This window comes from Tasmannia lanceolata, unplaced genomic scaffold, assembly GCF_043159265.1.
Source record: "Tasmannia lanceolata isolate RefF3 unplaced genomic scaffold, GAP_Taslan_0.1 ptg000003l, whole genome shotgun sequence".
In the NCBI taxonomy this organism is placed as follows: domain Eukaryota; kingdom Viridiplantae; phylum Streptophyta; class Magnoliopsida; order Canellales; family Winteraceae; genus Tasmannia; species Tasmannia lanceolata.
The window spans coordinates 18,996,664-19,019,080 of NW_027518680.1; the positions used below are offsets into that span (position 1 = coordinate 18,996,664).

Genomic DNA, 22,417 nt, shown 5'->3' on the forward strand with positions numbered 1-22,417 from the left:
TATTCTTCTATTTCTCTTCCCTGGCCTACATCAATTTGATATCAAAGAGAAAGATCCAAGCTTCTAAGGAAAAAGTCTGTGTTTTTGTCTTTCTCGCTCAATATTTCGTTGCGCTTCGATCTATGGAGGCTTGGATGGGAATTTTCTGCAGGTTATGGATGTGGAAAATTAAGGAAGCTGGTTGATGATATAGGTGGTGAGATTATGATAAATAAACAAACGGTGGTGACATTATCAGTAGATAAAGATACATGTCTTTTTGAGATAAAGCATAACGAAGGAGAATTCGTTCCCTTGGGCACACCCTTCGCAGATTTAGACCCCCTCCTTTTACCCCTAGGCACTGCCGAAAAAAATCAGAAAAAAAAAGAAAAGAAAAGAAAAGAAAAGGAGAGGAAAAAAATCAGAAGTTTCTCTCCTCTTTTCATCTGATTTTCCCTCTCTTCATTCGGGCCATTCCACTTGGAATTTGGTCTCGTCGTCAACACGAAAGTTGTTTGTAACAACTTAAAGCGTCTATTCAGCCCACTCTTAGCAGCCAGTAGTTAGCGCAAGCACTACTTCGAGCAACTTTCGTCGTCCGTCCATTTTGGTCTAACCGCTGATCTGACCCATCCGGGAGTCCGATCTAAGATGCATGGAAGGCTTTGTGTTCCATTCGACATGACAGACAGATCAGATGGTTGATTTCATTTTTCGACACCGATTCCAATGACTCCACCAGTTGTTCCATATTCTGAAGGATATGAGGATCGATATTTTTCTGCACCACGGGTTCGATATTTCTATAGTTATGATGATTACTACTATCCCTATGGAGATTTCGAGGAGCTATTTTTAGAATGGATCAGGGCACTTGATGCATACCATAAGTACTATGGATATGATCATCAAATAACCATTTGTCGAGTCAAAGATACAGTATACAACGACGCCGGGTTAAAATGGAGATTCTATATCGCAGTGACTTGGCAAGCCACTATTCCATCTATAGGAAGAAGTTTGTTATGAGTTTATGAGAATTTAAGCATATCAATATCAGCAGAGGTCAAAACGTGAGCGAGCAGCGTATAAACAAAGATTGAAGCGTGAAGAAGCCACTCGACATAAATAAGAAACCGAAATTGAAGCAGCAAACAAATGTCTAAAGCATCGCATCCGTGAGTGGGATTTGCAGAGCCACTTAGCCACTTCTTCTCCCCTACCACCTGTTGATGGTATTAGTTCTCAAGAAGGGGAGAAGGAATTTGCTAACAATAATTGAGGAGCCAGATGCTAATGTTGGTGAGACCATTATAGATGTTGAGCCCTTGCTTATATCAGATATAGAGTGGATGATGGCAGATACAGAATCAGAGATGGAAGATATAGAGACAGATAGTCCAGTGACTGATGAGGCATTGCCAGAGCATGGAGAGTACGAGCAATGCACTAAGAATGCCGATTCCATATCATTACGTGAGCACGGTGACAGTATTGATTCTCCAGTAGATGCTCTGATCGAGATGATCGTGGAGGTTGTGACAGAGGATTTCAGTGCATTCGACGATCATCAAGAGATTTGTCAGTCTGACATCACTGAGCCGCATCAGATATCCACAAATGAGCTTATTGGTGATGACCTTTTAGATGATGGTCATGGATTGGTACTGCCCATAGCTATCACGCAGATCCAGGAGGAGTACGTTTCTATCTTTCCAGCCAGTTTACTTCTCTGGAGCGGCTTGTGTTCTTATAATTCTACATGGGCGACTTCTTCCCTCACACTCCATCGGCATTTCAAACGCTTCTCACGGTTGTCACGATGTTACACATAAGGAGTACCTCTGACGGATTACGACTCCTACTCCTTCAGTAGGAGTTCTTTTCAAGCAGGGGAGAATGATACAGATTGTAGGCCCAATAAGAAGCATCTTTGCTCATTAAGATTTATAGGATTTTTATTTCCATGTAATTTATTTTCTAGGATTTTATTTCCCTGTTTTTAATTTTTAGGGATAGCGTAATGCGTAACCACTCATTTCCTCTCTCTTCTTATTTTAACAAGGGATTTTACTATTTTGCCCTTATTGTAAAATTTCGAGTCCAACATAAGGCTTTTATTTTTCATGGTATTTAAAATTAGGGAGTTTTATTTTCCAAGGAATTTTAGTTCAATTGCCTATAAATAGGTCTCATGTACTAGAGATTAGTAGTTTTTAATGAAGTGAATACTGATTGAGATTCTCCCCTCTAATTTCCTCTCTTCTTCTCCCCCAAGACTTCTTCTCCTCTTTTCTCACCCTTCTCCTCTCTTCTTTTTCTCTTCTTTTCTCCCCCAAGTTCTCCTCTTCTTCTACTTCTAACCTATTCTTCTCCTCTTCTTATTCTTCTATTTCTCTTCCCTGGCCTACATCAATGACATTTCCTACAACTCTTGACACACGCCCAAGCCGCTACTTAGGCTCCTCGTTTTTCTTGTCTTGTCTTGAATCTCAGGCCGCTTAGATGGGGCCGTGTCCACATCAGGACCTACCAAGTCCAAGTTGAATTCTGACTTTTAAAATCTTTTTTAAAAAATCAGTAACAAATTTTACTGAAGAAAACTGAAATTTCATCACAGCAGGGGCAAATGAAGAGATTTCCGGGCTAAAATAGCGCGCGCGCCCGCGCACACACACACACACTCATTACAGTCCTCTCTTACATAGGCTTCACCAATGGAAATGCTCTTCCTATCTTTAACTCTGATCTGTCAAGTCTCTCTTTGCCCACGCGTCGGCCATCTCGACTGCCGATCTTGGTTTATGCTCAAGCCTTGGAAAAAGTCTTTCCACTACAAATTTAATTTTAAGCTTTGACAATATTTACATAGAGAACTCTTTTTGCATAGATATCTGTGGACTCTTTTGCATATTTGTAAAGGAAAATTTATGAAACTATTTTTGAACCCATACATTAACCATTATCCATTGGAATTCTGGTTTCAGGAAAACCCATGCTTAGGGGGTATGTACATTCTACAATTGACTCAAGAAAATCCTGGGATATAGAGTCTTATCATATATGCTGTAATTAAAGTACTCTGGAGCGCAGGATTGAAGACTGAAATGCTTTCTTCACTAGCTAATAACTGCTGTATAGTGGTTTATACAAGATTCAACCTTTACAGAATAGAACTTACAGAAAGCTTTCAAACAAAATGGGTCTGTCACAATAAATTTGATCAAGTTGATTATGTTTTGACTTCCCTGCTTTGTTAACTTCAAATTTTACCTTTGTTAACTTTGAATTCTAATTTATTTAACCTAAACTGTTAACTTGGTTAATTTCAGATGAGAACTCATTGTGGAGCAAGGACTCAACAACAAACTAGCAATATGTATGCACTCTTGGTTAAGAAACCAACATTCTGTGACAATTTTTTAGTTCTTGAGGCTGCACTCTGCCAGCCACTACTGCCATTTCATAGGAAGGTGTGTATTCATTTATTAAAATTTGTTCAATATTGCACTAAAAGTTTAAACTGCAGAGACCTTTGAAGGAGATTCATTATTGGGGCCTCTTAGAATAGAGAAATATATGAAACGTAACTGTCATATTCAGTCAGAGGGAAAGTTCAGGTGTACCTTTCTGAGTAGAATGGCAACATCTGCTTGTGAATCTTCAATAGATTGGCTCCCGCATTCAGTGCAACGGACATTATGACTAATATTTCTGGCTCGAGCTTCCACTGTCTGAGCCTTCTTCCCTGCCTCCTCTTCAGGCTCCATTTCAAAACTTATCACGGTATCTTACAAAGACTACAAAAGAGATATCAGGAGGACAACTTAGATGGAATTTTTAAGTAGGACAATGAAAATTTAGAAAAAAACCCTTTGACATAATTCCTTTCCCTATAAAAAAATAATTAAAGTTGTAGCCTAAAAAAAAAACCTAACCCTAAAAAAATTGAAAAGAAAAAGGACTGATGAAGCTATGGAGACAGAGAGAGAGACGGGAGGGAGAGAGAGTTACCTCTGTGTATTTCTAGAGAGACAAGAAGAGAAGATTGATTGGAGGAGAAGAAAACTGAAAGGTAAATCCCGATTTTTAAGTTCGTTTCAGGGTTGGGCAATAGTTTTTGAGGTACTGATATCCGCAAAACCATAATTTGATAGTGACACTACTCATTTTGTTTAGGGAAATGATAACGGGTGATGATAAATTCAGCCCATCCGTAGGATAATTCGGACCCCCTTGAAATGTCAAAAAAAGGGGAAAACCTGCCACATATCCTCATTTACAGTGGTGCGAATTATCCTACAGGGGGTGCGAATGGGAGATGATAAATTTGAACCCCCTTTAACATGCAGACTTTAACCCCTTTTGACGGCCAATCACGTTAACAGAAGTGCGAATTATCGTACAGAGAGTGCGAATTTAACATCATCCATATATATAACCCTTGATTTTCAATTTCTCTGTAATCAGAAATGGTAACGGGTGATGGTGTTGTCAAGTTGGCGGATTTTGGGCAGGTAAATGTTCTGGGATCTCTTTTGGTGTTCTAGGGTTCTGTTTTGAGTAATCTAGGGTTTTGATGACTGTTCTAATGGCTTTAGATAAAATTGTTCTTCTTTTTCTTTTCTTATTTTCTTTTTCTTATTAAGAATCGGATTAAGAGTTTAAGGGCTTGTTTGGATTGCAAGAAAAAGATTTGTGTACAGAATTTAGGAGGAAATGATATGATTATGGTTAATTTAGATGGATATCATTCATAATTCGAGGTTTATCTACATAAAAATTGAATAAGTTTGATTCAAGTTATCTTTTCTCATGTGTAAAAAAAAAAAGTAGATATTTTCTCAAATATTTTACCTTTCCTAACTTTTCCAGTAAATTCTTGCAATCCAAATGGGGCATAAATGAAGCAAAGAATAAAGCATGCTTAGGATACAGAATCTCTCTCTCGCCGAACCATCCACCATCTCATTATATTCATGGATTTGATTAGCCAAGCTTTAAGGTCCTGCCTTGAGTTTCTTGTTGCTAATTAAGTTGGAGAAAAAGTTCCACTGCTTATTTTATAAAATTCTAGGGTTCCCTTGTTGGTAAGTACCATAGTTACCAGTTCGGGAAACGGAAACGGGAAACGGTACGTGAAACGGAAACGTGAAAGTGTGAAACGCGTGAAAAAAATCAAAGGGGAAACGTGAAACGGGAAACGATAGAGAAACGCATGTGAAACGCATTGGAAACGTCTTGGGAAACGTCTTGGGAAACGCTAGGGAAACATTTGGGAAACGCAAGGGAAACGCGTAAAACTTTTTCTAGAAAATTCATTTCCTAAAACATAGAAATTACAGATGCTTTAACTTAAAAACAGGGGAAACGCGTTTCTCTTTTTCCGGAAACACGTTTCACATGAGTTTCACATACGTTTCACACGAGTTTCACATACGTTTCACGTGCGTTTCACAGGCGTTTCCCCGACGTTTCACAGGCGTTTCACAACTTTTTAATATCCGTATCGTATCCGTTTCGGAAACGCGTTTCCCATTCCCCAGGGACGTTTCCTGCTTCAATGGTAAGTACATTGTATGAACTGTTTACTTTGGGGTCTTGGATTGGACTGGAAATTTTGTTTATATATTTGGAATTTTGAATTAGTAGGAAATGGTTTTTCATCTTCAAGAATCATTATTCGAGCATATTCAACACAGCCAAGCAATGTTACCTAAACAATAGGGCCCATACTCAATCATGTCTGATGCAAGCCAGTCACATCAAATACTTATGCTCTGTTGTCTAGGTAATGCTTTTTTTTTTTAAAGGTTTTTGTCTAGGTAATGTTGCTCTCATGTTGCTTTTATTCGATTGGTGTGTAAGTTGTAGCCCTTATCACTAGGGGATTCTAATCATAGAGTACAGAAAAGGCCTGAGCTACTTTGAGTCTTTGAAGGTGGCTAGAAAATGAAGTTAAATTAGTTGAAAATTTTGAAGGATGAAAATTTTCTATTCCCATAACCAGTCCTATAGAAAGATATGCATCTGGATCTCTGTTACGAGGACGAAAGGTATTAGTCTGTAGTGAGCCTGCCCTACTCATGATGGCATGGCCTCTACTCTGTCCTAGGCAAGAAGTAGACTATGATGTAGAGAGACTGCATAGAATGCCAGGGTTGTAACAGGTGCTCTGCCAAAACTTGGTGGGCATATTATCATTTTCGCCATTGGAGGATCTTCTTCACGCACTAAATTCGAGGTAAGGCATGACTAGTGAGCAATGGAGACAAGGAAAAACTATGAGATGTGTATTTAGAGATCTACACTCAATATCCATGTCAAATCGGCACATTGTATCTATTGGTCGCGGTTTCATGGGAAATTTAATATCTTAGGCTCTTTTGCTTTTTCGAAGTGGTGTTTTCCTAGGGAAAATTTACATTCGGTGCCAGCCATGTGTATGTTCAATTGTTTTGGTCATGACAAGATGCTCCAGCTGTGGAATTTGGTGATCTTGGTATGGTTTTGAAGCTCCTTCAAATACCTAATCAATGGTACAACTTTCATCCATTTAACTCCATAAAGGACTAATTTTAAAATTGTCCAAATCAGGTTTCTACTATGGATTGTTTGTGGTTGTTGGGTTCCTATCCTGTTAAGGGCATGTTTTGATAGGTTGGGTTTTGTTTGGTCTTCTAGAGGGCTCTGCAAGGTTAAGGGTTGTTTCCAGCTTTGGTGGGTTATGATGGAACATTTTTATTCCATTTTGATTGTATGGGGTCAATTTTGTTAGAAATATTCTGGTGGCATGGATTTTCTAGGTGTTTGGTCGCTTCCCTACATTAAGGTACTCCGATCATTTTTCAATCTATGTAAGTCGATGTATACTTTATATGATGCTTAGTAAAAAGATGGTGTATGAGCCCGCCATTTACTTACACAATCACTTCATATGATTCAAGATTTTTTCCACATGGAATCAGATCATCAGGATCAAGAATAAGGGATAGAACCTGATTTCTTGATAAAGGTACATGCACTCTTTGCATATCTTATATTTCTTTCTCTTTCTCATATTTCCAAAACCCTAAGATCTCCTTTTCTCTTTAATTTACCCATCTTAAATTTCGTATGAACCAAACCAAAGAAACCTCATTTCTTCCTTTCTTTTCAATGTTAATCTCTTGTACCATCAATTTTCTACCTTATTGTCACTTCCTGGAGCTTTTAGGATTTTTGTCATTCTTTTTTGCTCACTCTTCCCACCCTCAAAGTTGACTTTTCCTTCCTTCATTGCTAATGCGGGCATCACTTAAGTTTCTTATTAGCTCATAACTTAAGTGAGGCTCTAATACACAAAGAGGACTCTCTATCATAACTTAGCTGCATTTTAGCACTCTGCTTAAAATAGGTGCACATTAGCACCCTACACTCGAAAAAGAAAGGTATTCTCACGACTAGGTCTTTGGCTCCCACTGCTTGGGAGATTTTCTCTTCTTATGAGGGTTCATTTCAGTATGAACTAAAATGTTTAAGGAATCTCCCCTCTCCCACTAGGGGTGCAACTCGGGTCAGGTTCAACCCGAACATGACAGGTTCAACTCAAAAAAAACTTAGGTCGGGTCGGGTTCGGGTTCGGGTTGAGTTTTCCCAACCCAGTTCGGGTTCGGGTTGAGTTTTCCCAACCCAGGTCGGGTTCGGGTTCGGGTTGAGTTTTCCCAACCCAGGTTGAGTTCAGGTCGGGTTCAGGTTGTGGGTTTCGGCAACTCGACCTGAGTGAAACCCGACATTTTTTATGAAATTGTTTTTTAAAGCATAAAAACTCAGGTCAGGTCGGATTGGGTCGGGTTGAACTCGGGTCGAGTTGGAAAAAAAAAAAGTTTCCTTGGGTTGGGTTGGGTCGGGTTGAACCTCGTCCAGTTGGAAATCGGACCGGGCAACATTTTTTTATGATTTCGTAAGCTTAAAAACTCGGGTCGGGTTCGGATTGGACAAAAAGGTTCCTCGGGTCTGGTCAGGTTGAACCTTGTCAGGTTTGAAATCGGGTCGTTTCAGGTTGTAAAAAAGGGTTCCTCGGTCGGGTCGACCTGACCCAAGTTGCACCCCTATCTCCCACACACACACAAATACCATTTTCTCAATGCTAAAACCCTAATCCTAACTTCTCATTTTATGGCTAGGGTTTTTCTTCCAATCTTGTATGTTTTCTTCATGTTGCTTTAATCTCTCCTATCTCTTCTAATAGCCTTTCAAACCTTACATTTTCTGATTTTTCTTTCCTTCCAAATCTTCCAATATCTCTACTAAACCCATTTTTGTAAGGTAGGATTTTCATCTATGCTTCCCTCTTTCATTATTGCTACTTTATTCTTTCCAGTTGATTCTCCTTATTTATCTCACTTATTTTCCTTTCTCAATGGCTGTTCTTTCTTTGGGCAAGGAACAATAGAGGGATTAATTCACTAGCCATGGTAGATGTGATTAGAAATTGGAAAACAGACATTTGGGATAGATTGCCTAATCCCAAACTAAAGTCTTGGTGATTGCATAAAGATAACTTGATTTTATTGAAAAGTGAAGAACTCATCTGAAGAATATAGGGGCAAAGATTGCCCTAGAGCTAAAATAATCGTACTCCATCCTTCAGCAATTGATCTGCTAATTGCGCTTGAGCTAAAAGAATCTTATACACTCCCTTTAGCAATCAATCCATTTCACTGTTGGTCTTTCACAATGTTCCAATTCGCCAATCTTCATGGCGTTGAGCTTTTGTAATGCATCCACAATATGCCATTTGGAAGAACCCCTTTAGCAATCAATCCATTTCACTGTTGGTCTTTCACAATGTTCCAATTCGCCAATCTTCATGGCGTTGAGCTTTTGTAATGCATCCACAATATGCCATTTGGAAGAACCGCTTTGACCCCAAGACTCCACTCATCTCATTGACAAAAATATTTATTCTAATAGAAAGCCCACGTAGTTCACCTTCATTAGTCTACCCATCCAATTGGGCAAAAGACTCATCACCTGACCCTTCTCACCTTAAAGATTCCATGGATACCAGTTGGGCCCAGATTTCCTAAAGAGCAGCCTTCAAAGTTCAATCTAATAGTAGAAGGTGGACGTGGTCTTTATTGTAAAACCTTCTTCTTTTTGGGTTTTCAGCCAAAAATAATCTCATTCCTCTGTCATTTCAAAAAAAATAAATTCATTCCTCTTTGTATAGGGATCAAGGGTCGTATCCCCCAATACTCACCACACACCAACGCCCAAGAAAAGACCTAAGCTTGATGCTAGAAATAATTTTCCTCACCGAAGATGACTTACCGGAGATTCTTTCCCACCATAAAAGGAATCATGTCCCTAAGAACATGTGCTCCCTCTTCAAGGTGCTAACTCCTACATTCATCTACAATAAGACAAAATGAATCCTAAAAACATAGTAAACACCAAACCTACCAAGAATTAATCCCCAAAGCAGAACCTTTGATTGCAACTAGTGACAAGACACATAGCAGAACCTTCCTGTTCACTGGGTTTAAACCAGTCACAATAGTTATTGGCTGGGATCTTCTCCTTGTGTTTGATATCATCACTTGAAAACCATTTATGCTGGGTTATTGGTGGCAGACTTGGGAATTCTGCCAGTGTCCAATTCAGAGCTGAGACCTAAAGAGGTTTGGGCTACATGGAAGCCAAACTTTCTTGCTGAGTTTGGTGCAGATTTGTATGGAAGATCTATGGTAGTTCTTGATTGATTTCAGAAGCTACAAGACATTCTTAGAACTTAGCTATCTGCCATTGCAACCAGTAACCTGTTTAAATTTGCGTCATTTACTGTTTCCCCGAGTTCAGTTGGGTACCCACAAGATTTAGATTTGGATTTCTCACCTTTAGCAGTTGAGATTGGATCTGGATCAAATCCTTAAATTTCCAAATCAGCTACAACAATGAAAAAGATCTGATTTTCAAACCTGTTCTTGAAGACATTATTTGGAAATCCATATTTGTGGCAAGTACCTTCACCCTCGCTGCTCCTCGACCTTGCTGCATCAGCAGCAAGACGTCTCTCTCTCTCTCTCTCTCTCTCTCTCTCTCTCTCTCTCTCTCTCTCTCTCTCTCTCTCTCTCTCTCTCTCTCTCTCTCTCTCTCTCTCTCTCTCTCTCGGCATGAGCATGAAGATGATTGATGTATTTTGTATCCAAAACTCAAATCCAAATCCAAATACAAAAACATGAGGTATCCAAACGTGGCCTTTGTGTCAATCACGAGCTATTACCATTTGATGGATTCTATGCTCTTGAGAGACAGCCAGATGCCTTAGTTTGATCCCGTGCAACACTCAAGTTTGCTTCCACGCATTTAAACTTCATCAAAGTGGTAGAGAGCATCCCTGCAATACTAGCATCATAGCTTCCACGCATATACTGCATCAGAAAGACCATTTGGCCGTCCCTTGATCGTTCTGGAAACTCCTACACCTGCGGGCCCGGGAGGTATCCAAACGTGGCCTTTGTGTCAATCACAAGCTATTACCATTTGATGGATTCTATGCTCTTGAGAGACAGCCAGATACCTTAGATTGATCCCGTGCAACACTCAAGTTTGCTTCCACGCATTTACACTGCATCAAACTGGTATCAGAGCATCCCTGCAAGGCTGCAATACTAGCATCATCGCTTCCACGCATATACTGCATCATAAAGACCATTTGGCTGTCCCTTGATCCTTCCGGACAACTCCTACACCTGCGGGCCCAGGATTTCCTAAACTCAACCCGTCAAAGTTAAGCTTCAAAAGCCCTTGATCAGGAGGGGACCAATGAGACGTAGGGGATTCCTTGTTTTCGGAAAATCTCTCTCCAACACCTCCATAAGTCAGAGCTGGAGATAAACCTGAAGCTAGGAAGGATCTTTACCCAAGCAATGATTAGCGATATGATTTTAATAAATAAATACTGTGGGCTTTTAACCAAGCCTCTAAAGATTATATCTTTTCTTTCCTTCCAAGTTGGGAATTTTAGTTTTTTTACCACAACAGGATAAACATGTAGTAAGATAATTTTTTGCACTCTCTTCCCGTAAAATGGATTTCTGGAAACTTATGATTTGTTGTGCAGGTGCATAAACATGCTGTTTCAGTAAATACATGGGAACTCACAGGGAGTTCTTTCATGTATTTATTTAAAATACATTAAGGCCACGTTTGGATACCTCATATTTTTGTTATTGGATTTGGATTTGAGTTTTGGATACAAAATACATCAATCATCTTCATGTTCATGTTGTACGAGAGAGAGAGAGAGAGAGAGAGAGAGAGAGAGAGAGAGAGAGAGACGTCTAGCAGCTGCTGCTGCAAGGTCGAGTAGCAGCGAGGGTGAAGGTAATTGCCACAAATATTGATTTCCAAATAATGTCTTTCAGAACAGATTTGAAAATCGGATTTTTTTTTTCACTATTGTAGCTGTTTTAGAAATCTAAGGATCTGATCCAGTTCCAAATCTCAGCTGCAAATGTGAGAGATCCAAATCTAAATCTTGTGGGTATCCAAACGTGGCCTAATTGAAATGGTTGAATTTTCAACCTTTTCACAATGGAATAGATTTGAAAATCGGATTTTTTTTTCACTGTTGTAGCTGTTTTAGAAATCTAAGGATCTGATCCAGTTCCAAATCTCAACTGCAGATGTGAGAGATCCAAATCTAAATTTTGTGGGTATCCAAACGTGACCTAATTAAAATGGTTGAATTTTCAACCTTTTCACAATGGAATGGGGACTTGGCAACATTGGTTTGTTCTCATCTGGTTGGGATCAGTTGTGTCTGCCTGTAGAATCTATACAGTTCTCTGCCCTAATATCCAACTATCATCTGGGGTATGAGATCTAGATTTGAACACTAGGAGTGGAACCTGTTTGACAATGGCCAGATACCAGCTCTCCAAACATAGGTCAGGAAAGCAAGAATCGCTATCGTGGGTAGTGTTGGAATGTGAAGGTAACATCTTGGAATTTCTTAATCGTCCCAAATTTCACCAATCACCATCTTAATGCAATGCTTCATCAGTGCCGAATAGGAAATGTATGAGGGTTTCTTACATCCCAGTTATGTTCGAATTTTCTTGCTTGCTGCTGCCTTCGAATACCATGGCTTCTACATACTCTCTAATCTTGTCCGAAGGTGGTCATTATTATAGATTTGTGTTTCTTAGGATGTCTTTTTTTGTATTACTGCAAATGTTGATATACCCAACTGCATCAAGTCATTTTTTAGTACAACAAAGGTTTGAAATTGTGAAATTTGGTTTCTTTGATTTGCCAGTTAAGGGTACTTTTTCCAGAGCCTAGAATAATCTCTGCAAACAACTACCCAAAACGGGAATATTATCAAGACGAGAAATTGATACCCCACCAGCCTGAAATTATTCAAGAGGCAGAAAGTTCATGTCCAGAAGGTTCTGAAAACCAGGTGAATGTACTCCAAGACCCAACAGCTATTCATGAAGAAGATTATTTGCAAGAGGTAAACTTCCTCAAGTATAAATACTTGGTGGATGAAACCGAAAAGGAAACAAGATTTCACGATGGTGAAGCGTCCTGCCTCGCTACTTGCACTACGAGCGACATGGAAAATGACCCACTAAAAACCTCTGACTATTTTGAAGTGGACGAGGGTGCCGAAGATGAGTCGGGTGCATTCACTTCCTGTGTTGGAACTTGATGGTTCAGGGCTCCTGAGTTACTCTATGGATCCACTAATTACGGACAAGAAATCAACCTTTGGTCATTGGGTTGCATTTTCGCCGAGCATCTTACTCTTCAGCCTCTCTTTCCCGGGACTTCAGATATTGATCAACTAGGTAGAATCATCAATGTCTTAGGCAACTTAAATGAAGAAACCTTTCCCAGTTGTTCGAAACTTCCCGATTATGGTAAGATTTTGTTCAACAACGTTGAAAATTCACTTGGTCTGGAGGCATGCTTGCCAAATTGTGCCTCAGCTGAGATCAATCTTGTTAAGAGACTCATTTGCTATGATCCTATGAGTAGAGCTACTGCAATGGAACTGCTAAGTGACAAGTATTTCTCTGAAGACCCTCTACCCGTGCCATTAAATGAGCTTAGAGTTCCTTTTAAAAGTGATGGGCAGGATGAGAGCTCCTCAGACTGGTTTAACTATGAGGATCTTGGATCAGATTCTGATCTCGAATTCGGAGAAGGCATTGGTGTCTCCACAACTGATACTGGCTTCTCTATTCGATTTTCTTGACCCTGATCCAGCAAAGAGAGCTCATTTCCTTCTCTATAGAGAGCTTCCACCCTGCACATAAAAAGCTGTTATTTTTATCACTCTCTGCTCTGTAGAGTGCTTCTACTCTGCGCATAAAAGTTGTTATATGTATCAAAGCAAAGCTTTTGTTCATTTCATAGAAAAATAAAGCTTTTGTGCACTCTCTCCCCTGTATTGTGTGGGCATCTGTGATTCTATCATTCTGCTAACTGACACTGAATGAGGATATTCATGTATTTGTATTTTTTACTGTTCATATATGGGGCTTGGTCTCAGCATACTAACATAAACAAGTTTGATTGAGGGCCTCTTTTGATGGCACAAAAAATTATTTATAATTTTCTAATTTTCTATGCATGTAATCTTATATGCAAATAATGGTTATAAGGGATTTGCTAGCGTCCATCGCAAAAGGCATTTTGCAGATGGTCTGTCGCATGTCAGAGAAGCTACCCAGGCTCACTTTTCAGCATATTTGTCTTCATTCATGAGGTGAGGTGGCTGCTCCGACATGCAACAGACCATTTGCGAAATGCCTTTTGCGATGGATGCTAGCAATTCCCTAGTTATTAGTAGTTTTATGTCTTAGTTAATGGCTAAAAATCATGAAAAAGTAGATCATATTTTGAGTAGAGTTTTTTGTTTCCTGTGTTTTTTTTTCAGGCTTTTTTTGTCCTATCCTCACTCAGTCCCTCTAGTCACTCGTGCCCATTGGAACAATGGTCCCGATTATCTATAGCACATCATTGTCAGTCATTTTTGTTATTCAAGAGTCAAGACAAGATCATATTGTTAGTCTCTTTCAAATCAGATAAACTTTTAAGGGATTTGCTAGGGACAATCACCCAAAGCATTATGCGGATGGGCTATTGCATGTGAGAACAGCCACAATGGCTTAGATTTTGTCTTATTCATTTAATTCACCTGAGGTGGCTGCTCTCACATGCAACAGCCCATCCGCAAAATGCCTTATACAATTGTCCCTAGCAAATCCCAACTTTTTATAATCTTCGGGTGATGGTTTTTTCACCCCCCGTAGGATTATGCGCGGCAGACTTTAACGCTTTTTTGACATCAAATCACTTTAAAAGCGGGGGCGCATAATCCTACATGGGGGCCAAAAAATCATCACCCTAAATCTTATTTATTAATAATAGCCAATTTTGCTGGTATCCAAAGGTTGGGATCAAAGTGGCCACCGGATCAACAGTTCTGATCACCCCCACTTGCCACTTGTACGGTTCAATTTCATGTCAATTTCCTTTGTATAATTTATCATCTAAATATTTTTCTGAATCTCCCCGAAACGACAAATCAAGTACATTATGTTTTAAAAAACCTGTTACCACGTCTATGTAACACATCATCAGAACATTAAAGAGAAAACGGTTCCTACACATATGTGTAGAGAGTTCTCTACACACTAGCTTAAAATACAGTGGCGGTCCACATTGTTTGGGTGATCCAAGCCATCCATTTTAAAGGCCCTCACATAGATAGGGTGTCTACAAAAAATCAGATCCATAGGATCATCCCAACCCTACGATTTGTGGAGGTAAAATGGATGTCTTTAAACCTTCACAAATTAGTCAATTTTTTGCCTCCACAGTTCGAATGGTTAGGATGATCCTATGGATCTGATTTTTTGTGGACACCCTATCTATGTGAGGGCCTTAAAAATGAATGGTTTGGATCACCCAAATAATGTGGCCCCCCACTGTATTTTAAGCTAGTGTGTAGATAACTTATGTGTAGAGAGTTCTCTACACACTAGCTTAAAATACAGTGGGGGCCCACATTTTGAAGGAAAAAAATTACTAACAAAAAAAAAAACTCAAAAAGTTGACTAATTTTTTGCCCCTTTCCCCGGCAAAAACCCCGGGAAAAAAAGAAAAAGAAAAGAACAACCATGATGGCTTTTGAAGTGCAATACACTCACCGCCATGGTTTCAAAGTTCGGTTTCGGAATGCATTTCGGTCCTCACCCAAACTGAAATTTCGGCCGAAATCAGACGAAACATTTAAAAACAATATTTTATTTAATACATAATTTCGGCTGAAATTTAGGGAAAATATTATTTAATTAAAGAAATCTAGACTTTTTGGGGTTAATTTTCCTTAAATTTCGTATTTAATACATAATTTCTGCCGAAATTTTGGGAAAATATTATTTAATTAAAGAAATCTAGGCTTTTGGGTTGATTTTTTTTTAAATTTCGGCTGAAAAATGTAACGTTTCGGGTAGGTGTAATTTTGATTTCAGGTTTGACAGAATTCCAAAATTTCAGATTTCGGTTGAAATTTAAAACCATGCTCAGCACTAGCCATTTAGAACAGCGCCATGGGACATCCAACACACGATATGTTAATCATCAAAGCTATCACGCTCTCAAGGTTCTGTTACGTGCTTGGTCCTTAGACCGAGTGTAACAGGCTGCAGCGTCAAAGTGGCTTAGAATATTCTCTTGTGACAAATGCCTAAGCTCTCTGTTGTCACCCTTTTGCTTATTCTTGCCTATTTTGACAGAGTAGATTCAAAAGAAGCAGAAGAAACAATTAAGGGAATAGTTCTTTCGAGGGAACCAACCTCCAAATGCTAAGCATACATTCCAATAATCATGATCAGTTCTTCTGTTTACAACATGAACTCATAAAGACAGAGCATAAGAGAAATAACTGACTCCTGGAGAAAACTACCTACTTCTCCACAACTTAGGGATAAACAACCCCATGACTCTCACACACTCCACTTCCCTACAAGTTAGGCATAACTACCTCCATACACATTGTGAGAACAATCCCACACACAAGGACTCTTCTAGACTTAATATAAGCAAACCTACTTAGACCACTAAGACACTGCCACATAATTATTAGCTTTTACAAAGAACATAACAGGTTCATGGACCTTACAGGTTGATCCAGGCGGATCTTGGCTAGGAAAGGGCTTGACTGGAGGACCCACACATAACGGCAAAACCCACAAGCCCACGGGTCTTTTTGGCCATTGATGTGGTGTGTTTTGGCATGATGGCAAGATGGCATGGCATGGCCATTAGCATGCACATATGCATGCTTTACATGGTTTCTGGGTGGAACGGATGCATTAGGAAAAGGAGTTTATGAGATATGCATTATCTCAGCTCTCCAATATCTTCAAATGGAAAGAAAAGGAGTCCCCAACGTTGGAGACTCTCCATGAGAACGGCACATATAAATGCTGTTGGATTTTTTAATAATTTAATGTCTTTTAAGTCTTTTGACTGTTGAATCAAATTTCAAAAAGTGTACAACAGTTTTTCTATTCTTAATTAGCGTTTATTTCATTTTCAATGTTTCATACGTTTTAGGCATTTGCCTCTTTGTATTATTTTAGTAACTTTTAAAGCCTTTTATCTTTTGCACATTTTTCCACTCTTGGATGCACGTTTTGCAAGCTTTTACTTGCAAACGTTCCAGTGACTTTACATAAAGAGACGTTGGGAGTTGCGGCTTACATACACATCCATAGTATATAAAAAGCATTCTTCTTCCTCTTGTTGGAGAAAAAAATAAACAAAAGGCTCTCACCCATCTCTCTAGTATATACTTGTCCTTTGTCCTTTACAAGTTCTTTTTTTTTTCCCCAATTTCATAAAATTTTCAAGAGCATTTCAAGTGGGCAATTTGTTCGGCATCAATTGTGTTCGCAAGGTCCCAGCCAGTGCGTGCACACCGTCAAAGACAAGTATAGTGGTGTTGTATCCTGGAGATAGGTCGCAAGAGAACCCGATTGCATACCATTCATGGAGGGGGCGATAATCTATCTTAAGGGTAGCGTTAATCCGTAACATGCCTCTACCACTCATCTCTATTTGAAATTTCATTTCATTTTTATTATTATTTTTAGTTTGGTTCTTGCTAACGGGTTTGAGGTTTACATTCAAGATCATCAAAGGTAATTTCAATTTCATTTTTTTCGGAATACATATTGAATAGATTGTTGAACTAATCTATTTACCCAAGATTATTTCTAACAATCTTAAGATAAGTTATTGGATTAGTTCAACATGGCCGGTGAAGATTACACTCGTCCAGAGAAGTTTGACGGATTGAACTTCAAGCGTTGGCAACAACGCTTATTCTTTTGGCTTTCAACTCTTAAAATTGCCTATGTCTTGACCACACCCAAGCCTAGTCCCGAAGAGCATGAGCCCGCTCAATCCGAGATTACTCAAAAATGGGAAAATGATGACTTTTTGTATCGTGGTTATATACTTAGTGCCATGACGAATTCCTTGTATGACGTGTATTGTGAAATGAAGACCGCCAAAGAAATGTGGGAAGCTTTAGATAAAAGTATAAGACCGAAGATGCCGGAGTGAAAAAATATGTAGTTGGAAACTATCTTAGATTTGAGATGGTAGATGGAAAACCCGTCTTAGGACAAGTTCATGAATTCCAACTCCTATTGAATGAGATCCTAGCGGAAGGAATCAAAATGGATGACCGTTTCCATTCGGCGGCCATTATTGATAAACTTCCACCTTCATGAAAGGAATTCGGAAAAAGTCTTAAACATAAAAAAGAGGAATTATCTTTAGAAGATCTCCTAGTAACACTCCGAATAGAAGAAGAACATAGGAATCGTGATCAAAATGACAAAGAATCGGAACTCCTTTCTAAGGCCAATCTTGTTGAGACTACTGAGAAGAAAACAAATAAAAACTTTAGGTCTCATCAAAACAAGAAGAAGATGGAGAACCGAAACCACTTCAAAAGTAACAAAAATAAGAAGAAAGAGGGTTGTTTCAATTGCGGAAAACTTGGACATTATACTAGACAATGTCGACATAGAAAGGGGAAAGACACTTCCCAAAATGTCTGAAACTCTCAAGCGAAACCCGCTTCTCAAGCCAATATGGTGGAATCCGGAACTGTTATTCACGGAACCGAAGTGAAGAAGCTTATAACCGTAGACTCTGAAGTGAACATGGTATTCAATGTGAGTGATTGGTGGGTAGACTCTGGAGCCACTGTACATGTCTGTTGTGACAGAAGTGCGTTCGTCACCTATCATCAAGTAGATGAAAGCGAAATGCTTTTCATAGGTAACTCCTCAACGGCTAAGGTCATAGGGAAATGGAAGGTTGATCTCAAACTCACTTCCGGCAAGGTTCTCACACTGCACCAAGTTCTCTATGTTCTAGAAGTCAGGAAGAACTTAATTTCTGGCTACTTGTTGAACAAGCACGGTTACAAGCTTGTCTTCGAATCTGATAAGTTTATTCTCACCAAGGGTGGGATGTTTGTGGGAAAGGGTTATGCTTGTGGAGGTTTATTCAAGCTCAATGTATCCATCAATGAAATCAATAAAATTTATGATTTTTCTGCTTATATTATTGAATCGTATGATATGTGGCATGGTAGATTAGGACATGTAAATTCACAATCTATAAAAAGAATGGTGAACTTAAGTATGATTCCAAATGTTTCTATTGAACAAAAACCAAAGTATCAAATATGTGTTCAATCAAAAGTTAGAAAAAAACCATTTAAATCATTAGAAAGAAATTCAGAAATTCTAGGACTAGTACATAGTGATGTTTGCAACCTAAAGAACACTATTACTAGAGGAGAAAATAAATATTTTATTACCTTCATAGATGATAAATCAAAATTTGCATTGGTATATCTTCTTAAATCTAAAGATGAAGCTTTAGAAAAAATTTATAACTTATAAAACTGAAGTGGAAAATCAGTTAGAAAAAAGAATTAAAATACTTAGATCAGATCGAGGTGGTGAATACACCTCAAATGAATTTTCTGAATATTGTAGAAAATATGGAATTATTCATGAGGTGACGGCACCTTATTCTCCACAACAAAATGGAGTTGCAGAAAGAAAAAATAGGACTCTAATTGACATGGTAAATGCCATGTTAACTAGTTCAGGGCTACCACTTAACATGTGAGGGGAAGCCTTATTATCGGCTTGTCATATACTAAACAAAATACCTTATAAAAATGAAAATGGAACTCCATTCGAGTTATGGAAAGGTAGAAAACCAAGTCTTAAATACCTTAAATTATGGGGGTGTTTAGCTAAAGTAAGCTTGCCTCCCCCTAAGAAAACAAAGTTAGGATCTAAAACATTGGATTGTGTATTCATAGGGTATGCACAAAATAGTGCAGCTTATAGATTTCTGGTGGTAAAATCTGAACATAATTCCATAGATGTAAACACTATATTAGAATCCAGAGATGCAGAATTTTTTGAGGAGGTGTTTCCTCTTAAACAAACTAGTGTGAGTCAATCTCTAACACCTCAAACAGAAGTTGCATCTAGTAGTCGTGGTATTCCTCATATAAAAAACCAAGAACCTAAAGGAAGAAAAAGATGTAGAGAAGAAGGTAACCTAGAGATAGAACCTAGAAGAAGTCTAAGAGCAAAGAAAGCTACTAACTTTGGCTCTAACTTTTATACCTTCTTGGTGGAGGATGATCCATCTACTTTTAAGGAAGCTATGTCTTCTTTAGATGCAAACTTCTGGAAAGAAGCTATAAATAGTGAAATAGAATCCATTATGTCAAATAACACATGGGAGTTAACTGATTTACCTCCAGGGTGTAAACCAATAAGTTGTAAATGGATTTTTAAAAAGAAACTTAAAATCGATGGATCCATAGAAAAATTTAAGGCTAGATTAGTAGCCAAAGATTTTAAACAGAAAGAAGGGATAGACTTTTTTGACACCTATTCTCCCGTGACTAAGATTACAACTATAAGAATGTTGATAGCTATAGCAGCTATCTATAACTTAGAAATACATCAAATGGATGTTAAAACAGCTTTCCTGAATGGAGAATTAGAAGAAGAAATTTACATGGAACAACCTGAGGGATTTGCAGTTCCTGGTCAAGATCATAAAGTGTGTAAACTTATAAAATCTCTTTATGGTTTAAAACAAGCACCAAAACAATGGCATGAGAAATTTGATAAAGTAGTGTTATCAAATGGTTTTACCATAAATGATTCTGATAAATGTGTATACAGTAGTGTCGCAACAGATAACCAGAGATATAAAAGGTCCGTGCCTGATGACGAATGGGGAAGGGATTAGGCGCCCCCGATTCGCCCAAGTGCGAGCACCTGGTCTCTTATGCCATTTATTATTAACTTTGAAGAGTTTTGGGCAAAAATCATGTCAAATGGGAACGAATATCCCCGAGATAACGTCTAGCTAATCATGCATATCTCGGAAATGAATAAGAAGCACACACAAAAAGAAATGAAAGATATGACACCTAAGAATAGCTAGGTTATGAGTGTCATGCCTAATTGGTGTCTATGTTCTGATGGGCAAACGCATGCATGCTACAGCTAAAGGTATAGGATCTGTACAGGAAAGTAAGAAAACACAGCAAAAACATACAATATGACAAACCCTAGACTCTAATGCGATAATTGACTCGGACCAAGATGGCCATCCATCTTAGCTGCACTCGGACCAAGATGGCCATCCATCTCTGCTGATAGACAGGGATCCCCTCATTCTTCTTGAACTCAAGTGCTTCCAGGAACCCTACACCTAACCGTGTTGCACCTCCTACACCAACCATGGGAACCATTTCACCCACTCAACCCTTCTTCTTCTTCTTCTTTTCCTTTTATACAACCCAAGCCCTAACAAATCAGCCCCTTTCTTTTTCACGGAAGCCCTAACTTGAGGTCCAATTGCAGAAGAGCCTGAAAATCCGAAAATGCCCGCTTGAAAATCATTTCTGGAAATATTCTGAAAGCCTGAGTGATCCCGAAGCCCCATCGATATTCTCTGTTCTGTTGCCCCGACCTTCCCTTTTATTTTTTTTATTTTTTTTCGGAATTTACAAAAATTGCAAAATACTATGAGTTCTGGTATTGGCACCTCTCTATACAAACCTTGGTATTGGCACACCTCTACAGGGACCCTTTAAAAGAGAACTGGCTAGGGTTTCAAGAGAGGAGGGGAGATCGTTCATTTTCTGGTCCCCAACAGGAGACCTCATCTTGCAGCCACCGAGAGGAGAAATTGCAGAGGGAGCCTGAGCTCCACCCGCAAACCGCCGGCTTCTACGCCCCGCCCCCCTGCTACCTCCACCATCTTCCCCATCCCACTGACACCACCATTTTAAAAAAAAAAACAACAGAGGAGCTACAGAGAGGAGCTACAGAGAGGGAGGAGCAGAGAGAGGGAAGAGGGATCCTCATCTTGCCGCCGCCTCCATCTACGCCGTCCACCGTCTCCACCACTCCCTCGCCACCATTTCCCCACCGCCAAACCCACTTCGAGTCCAAACCAAAACCCATCTCCAACCTCCACCACAACCCACGTTCTTCTACCTCCAACCCACTCCACCGAGCCACCACCTCCATCGGCCGCGACCTCCACCATTGCAGCCACCCAAAACCCATTTTACCCAAACCCACCTTCTTCCACCTCCAACCCACTCCACCGAGCCACCACGCCCATCGACCACCTCAGCCACCACCACCATCTATTTCCCATCTCTGCAAACCCACCTTCGTTTTCACTATTAAAACCCACCTCATTCCCAAACCCATCTGTTCATCTTCCCCGACGATCCTGGCCGGAATCCGGCCAAAATCTCATTAAAACCGACCCTCCACAACCATCTACCAACCTCCATCCAAAGCCTCCTCCATTAAACCCCAACTCCTTTAATCTCCCAAACCCTTCTTCCTTTCTTCTCCACCTTCCCAGCCGCTTCCCACCACCATTTGTTTCACCCCAAAACCCACACACAAACCCACCTAGATCTAAACCCACTTGGATTCTCCTCCGTTTTCAGCCACCATCACCACTACCATCCCAGCCACCCACCGAAATCCTAGCCACCACCAAACCCATTTCCGAAAATCCACTCCCGCCCCATCTCCGGTCGTGCCTCCACCATTAATAGCCACGCCCATCTTCCTCTCCCAAGCTGCTGCCCAAACCACCATCTCCAACTCCCCCAAGATTTAAACCCTTTTCTTCTTCAAAACCATCTAAATTCCGATCACCCTAACCTTCACCCCATTCGGTTCTTGTTTCCACGTTCTCTGCCCTTGCCAAGTTCCTCCAATTTTCCATGTTTTAGATGTTGGAAGCTAGGGCTTCCGTGAAAAAGAAAGGG

General features: G+C 39.6%; 1 protein-coding gene and 1 pseudogene across 2 annotated transcripts in view; one reads left to right on the forward strand and one right to left on the reverse strand.

The window, feature by feature from the left end:
- Positions 1 to 4,154, reverse strand: part of CCMH (cytochrome c biogenesis protein family) — a 31,526-nt gene extending 27,372 nt beyond the window's left edge. The window contains exons 1-2 of the mRNA XM_077363071.1: positions 3,997 to 4,154; positions 3,609 to 3,782 (exon numbers count right to left, since the gene is read on the reverse strand). Of these exons, the coding sequence (XP_077219186.1) occupies positions 3,609 to 3,752 (144 nt within the window). The 5' untranslated portion in view covers positions 3,753 to 3,782; positions 3,997 to 4,154. The remainder of the gene's footprint in view (positions 1 to 3,608; positions 3,783 to 3,996) is intronic.
- LOC143853326 (cyclin-dependent kinase F-1-like) lies at positions 4,061 to 13,566 on the forward strand (annotated as a pseudogene). Its single transcript, XR_013237074.1, has 2 exons — positions 4,061 to 4,499; positions 12,290 to 13,566. The product of XR_013237074.1 is annotated as a cyclin-dependent kinase F-1-like (transcript).
- The last annotated feature ends 8,851 nt before the right edge of the window (positions 13,567 to 22,417 follow it).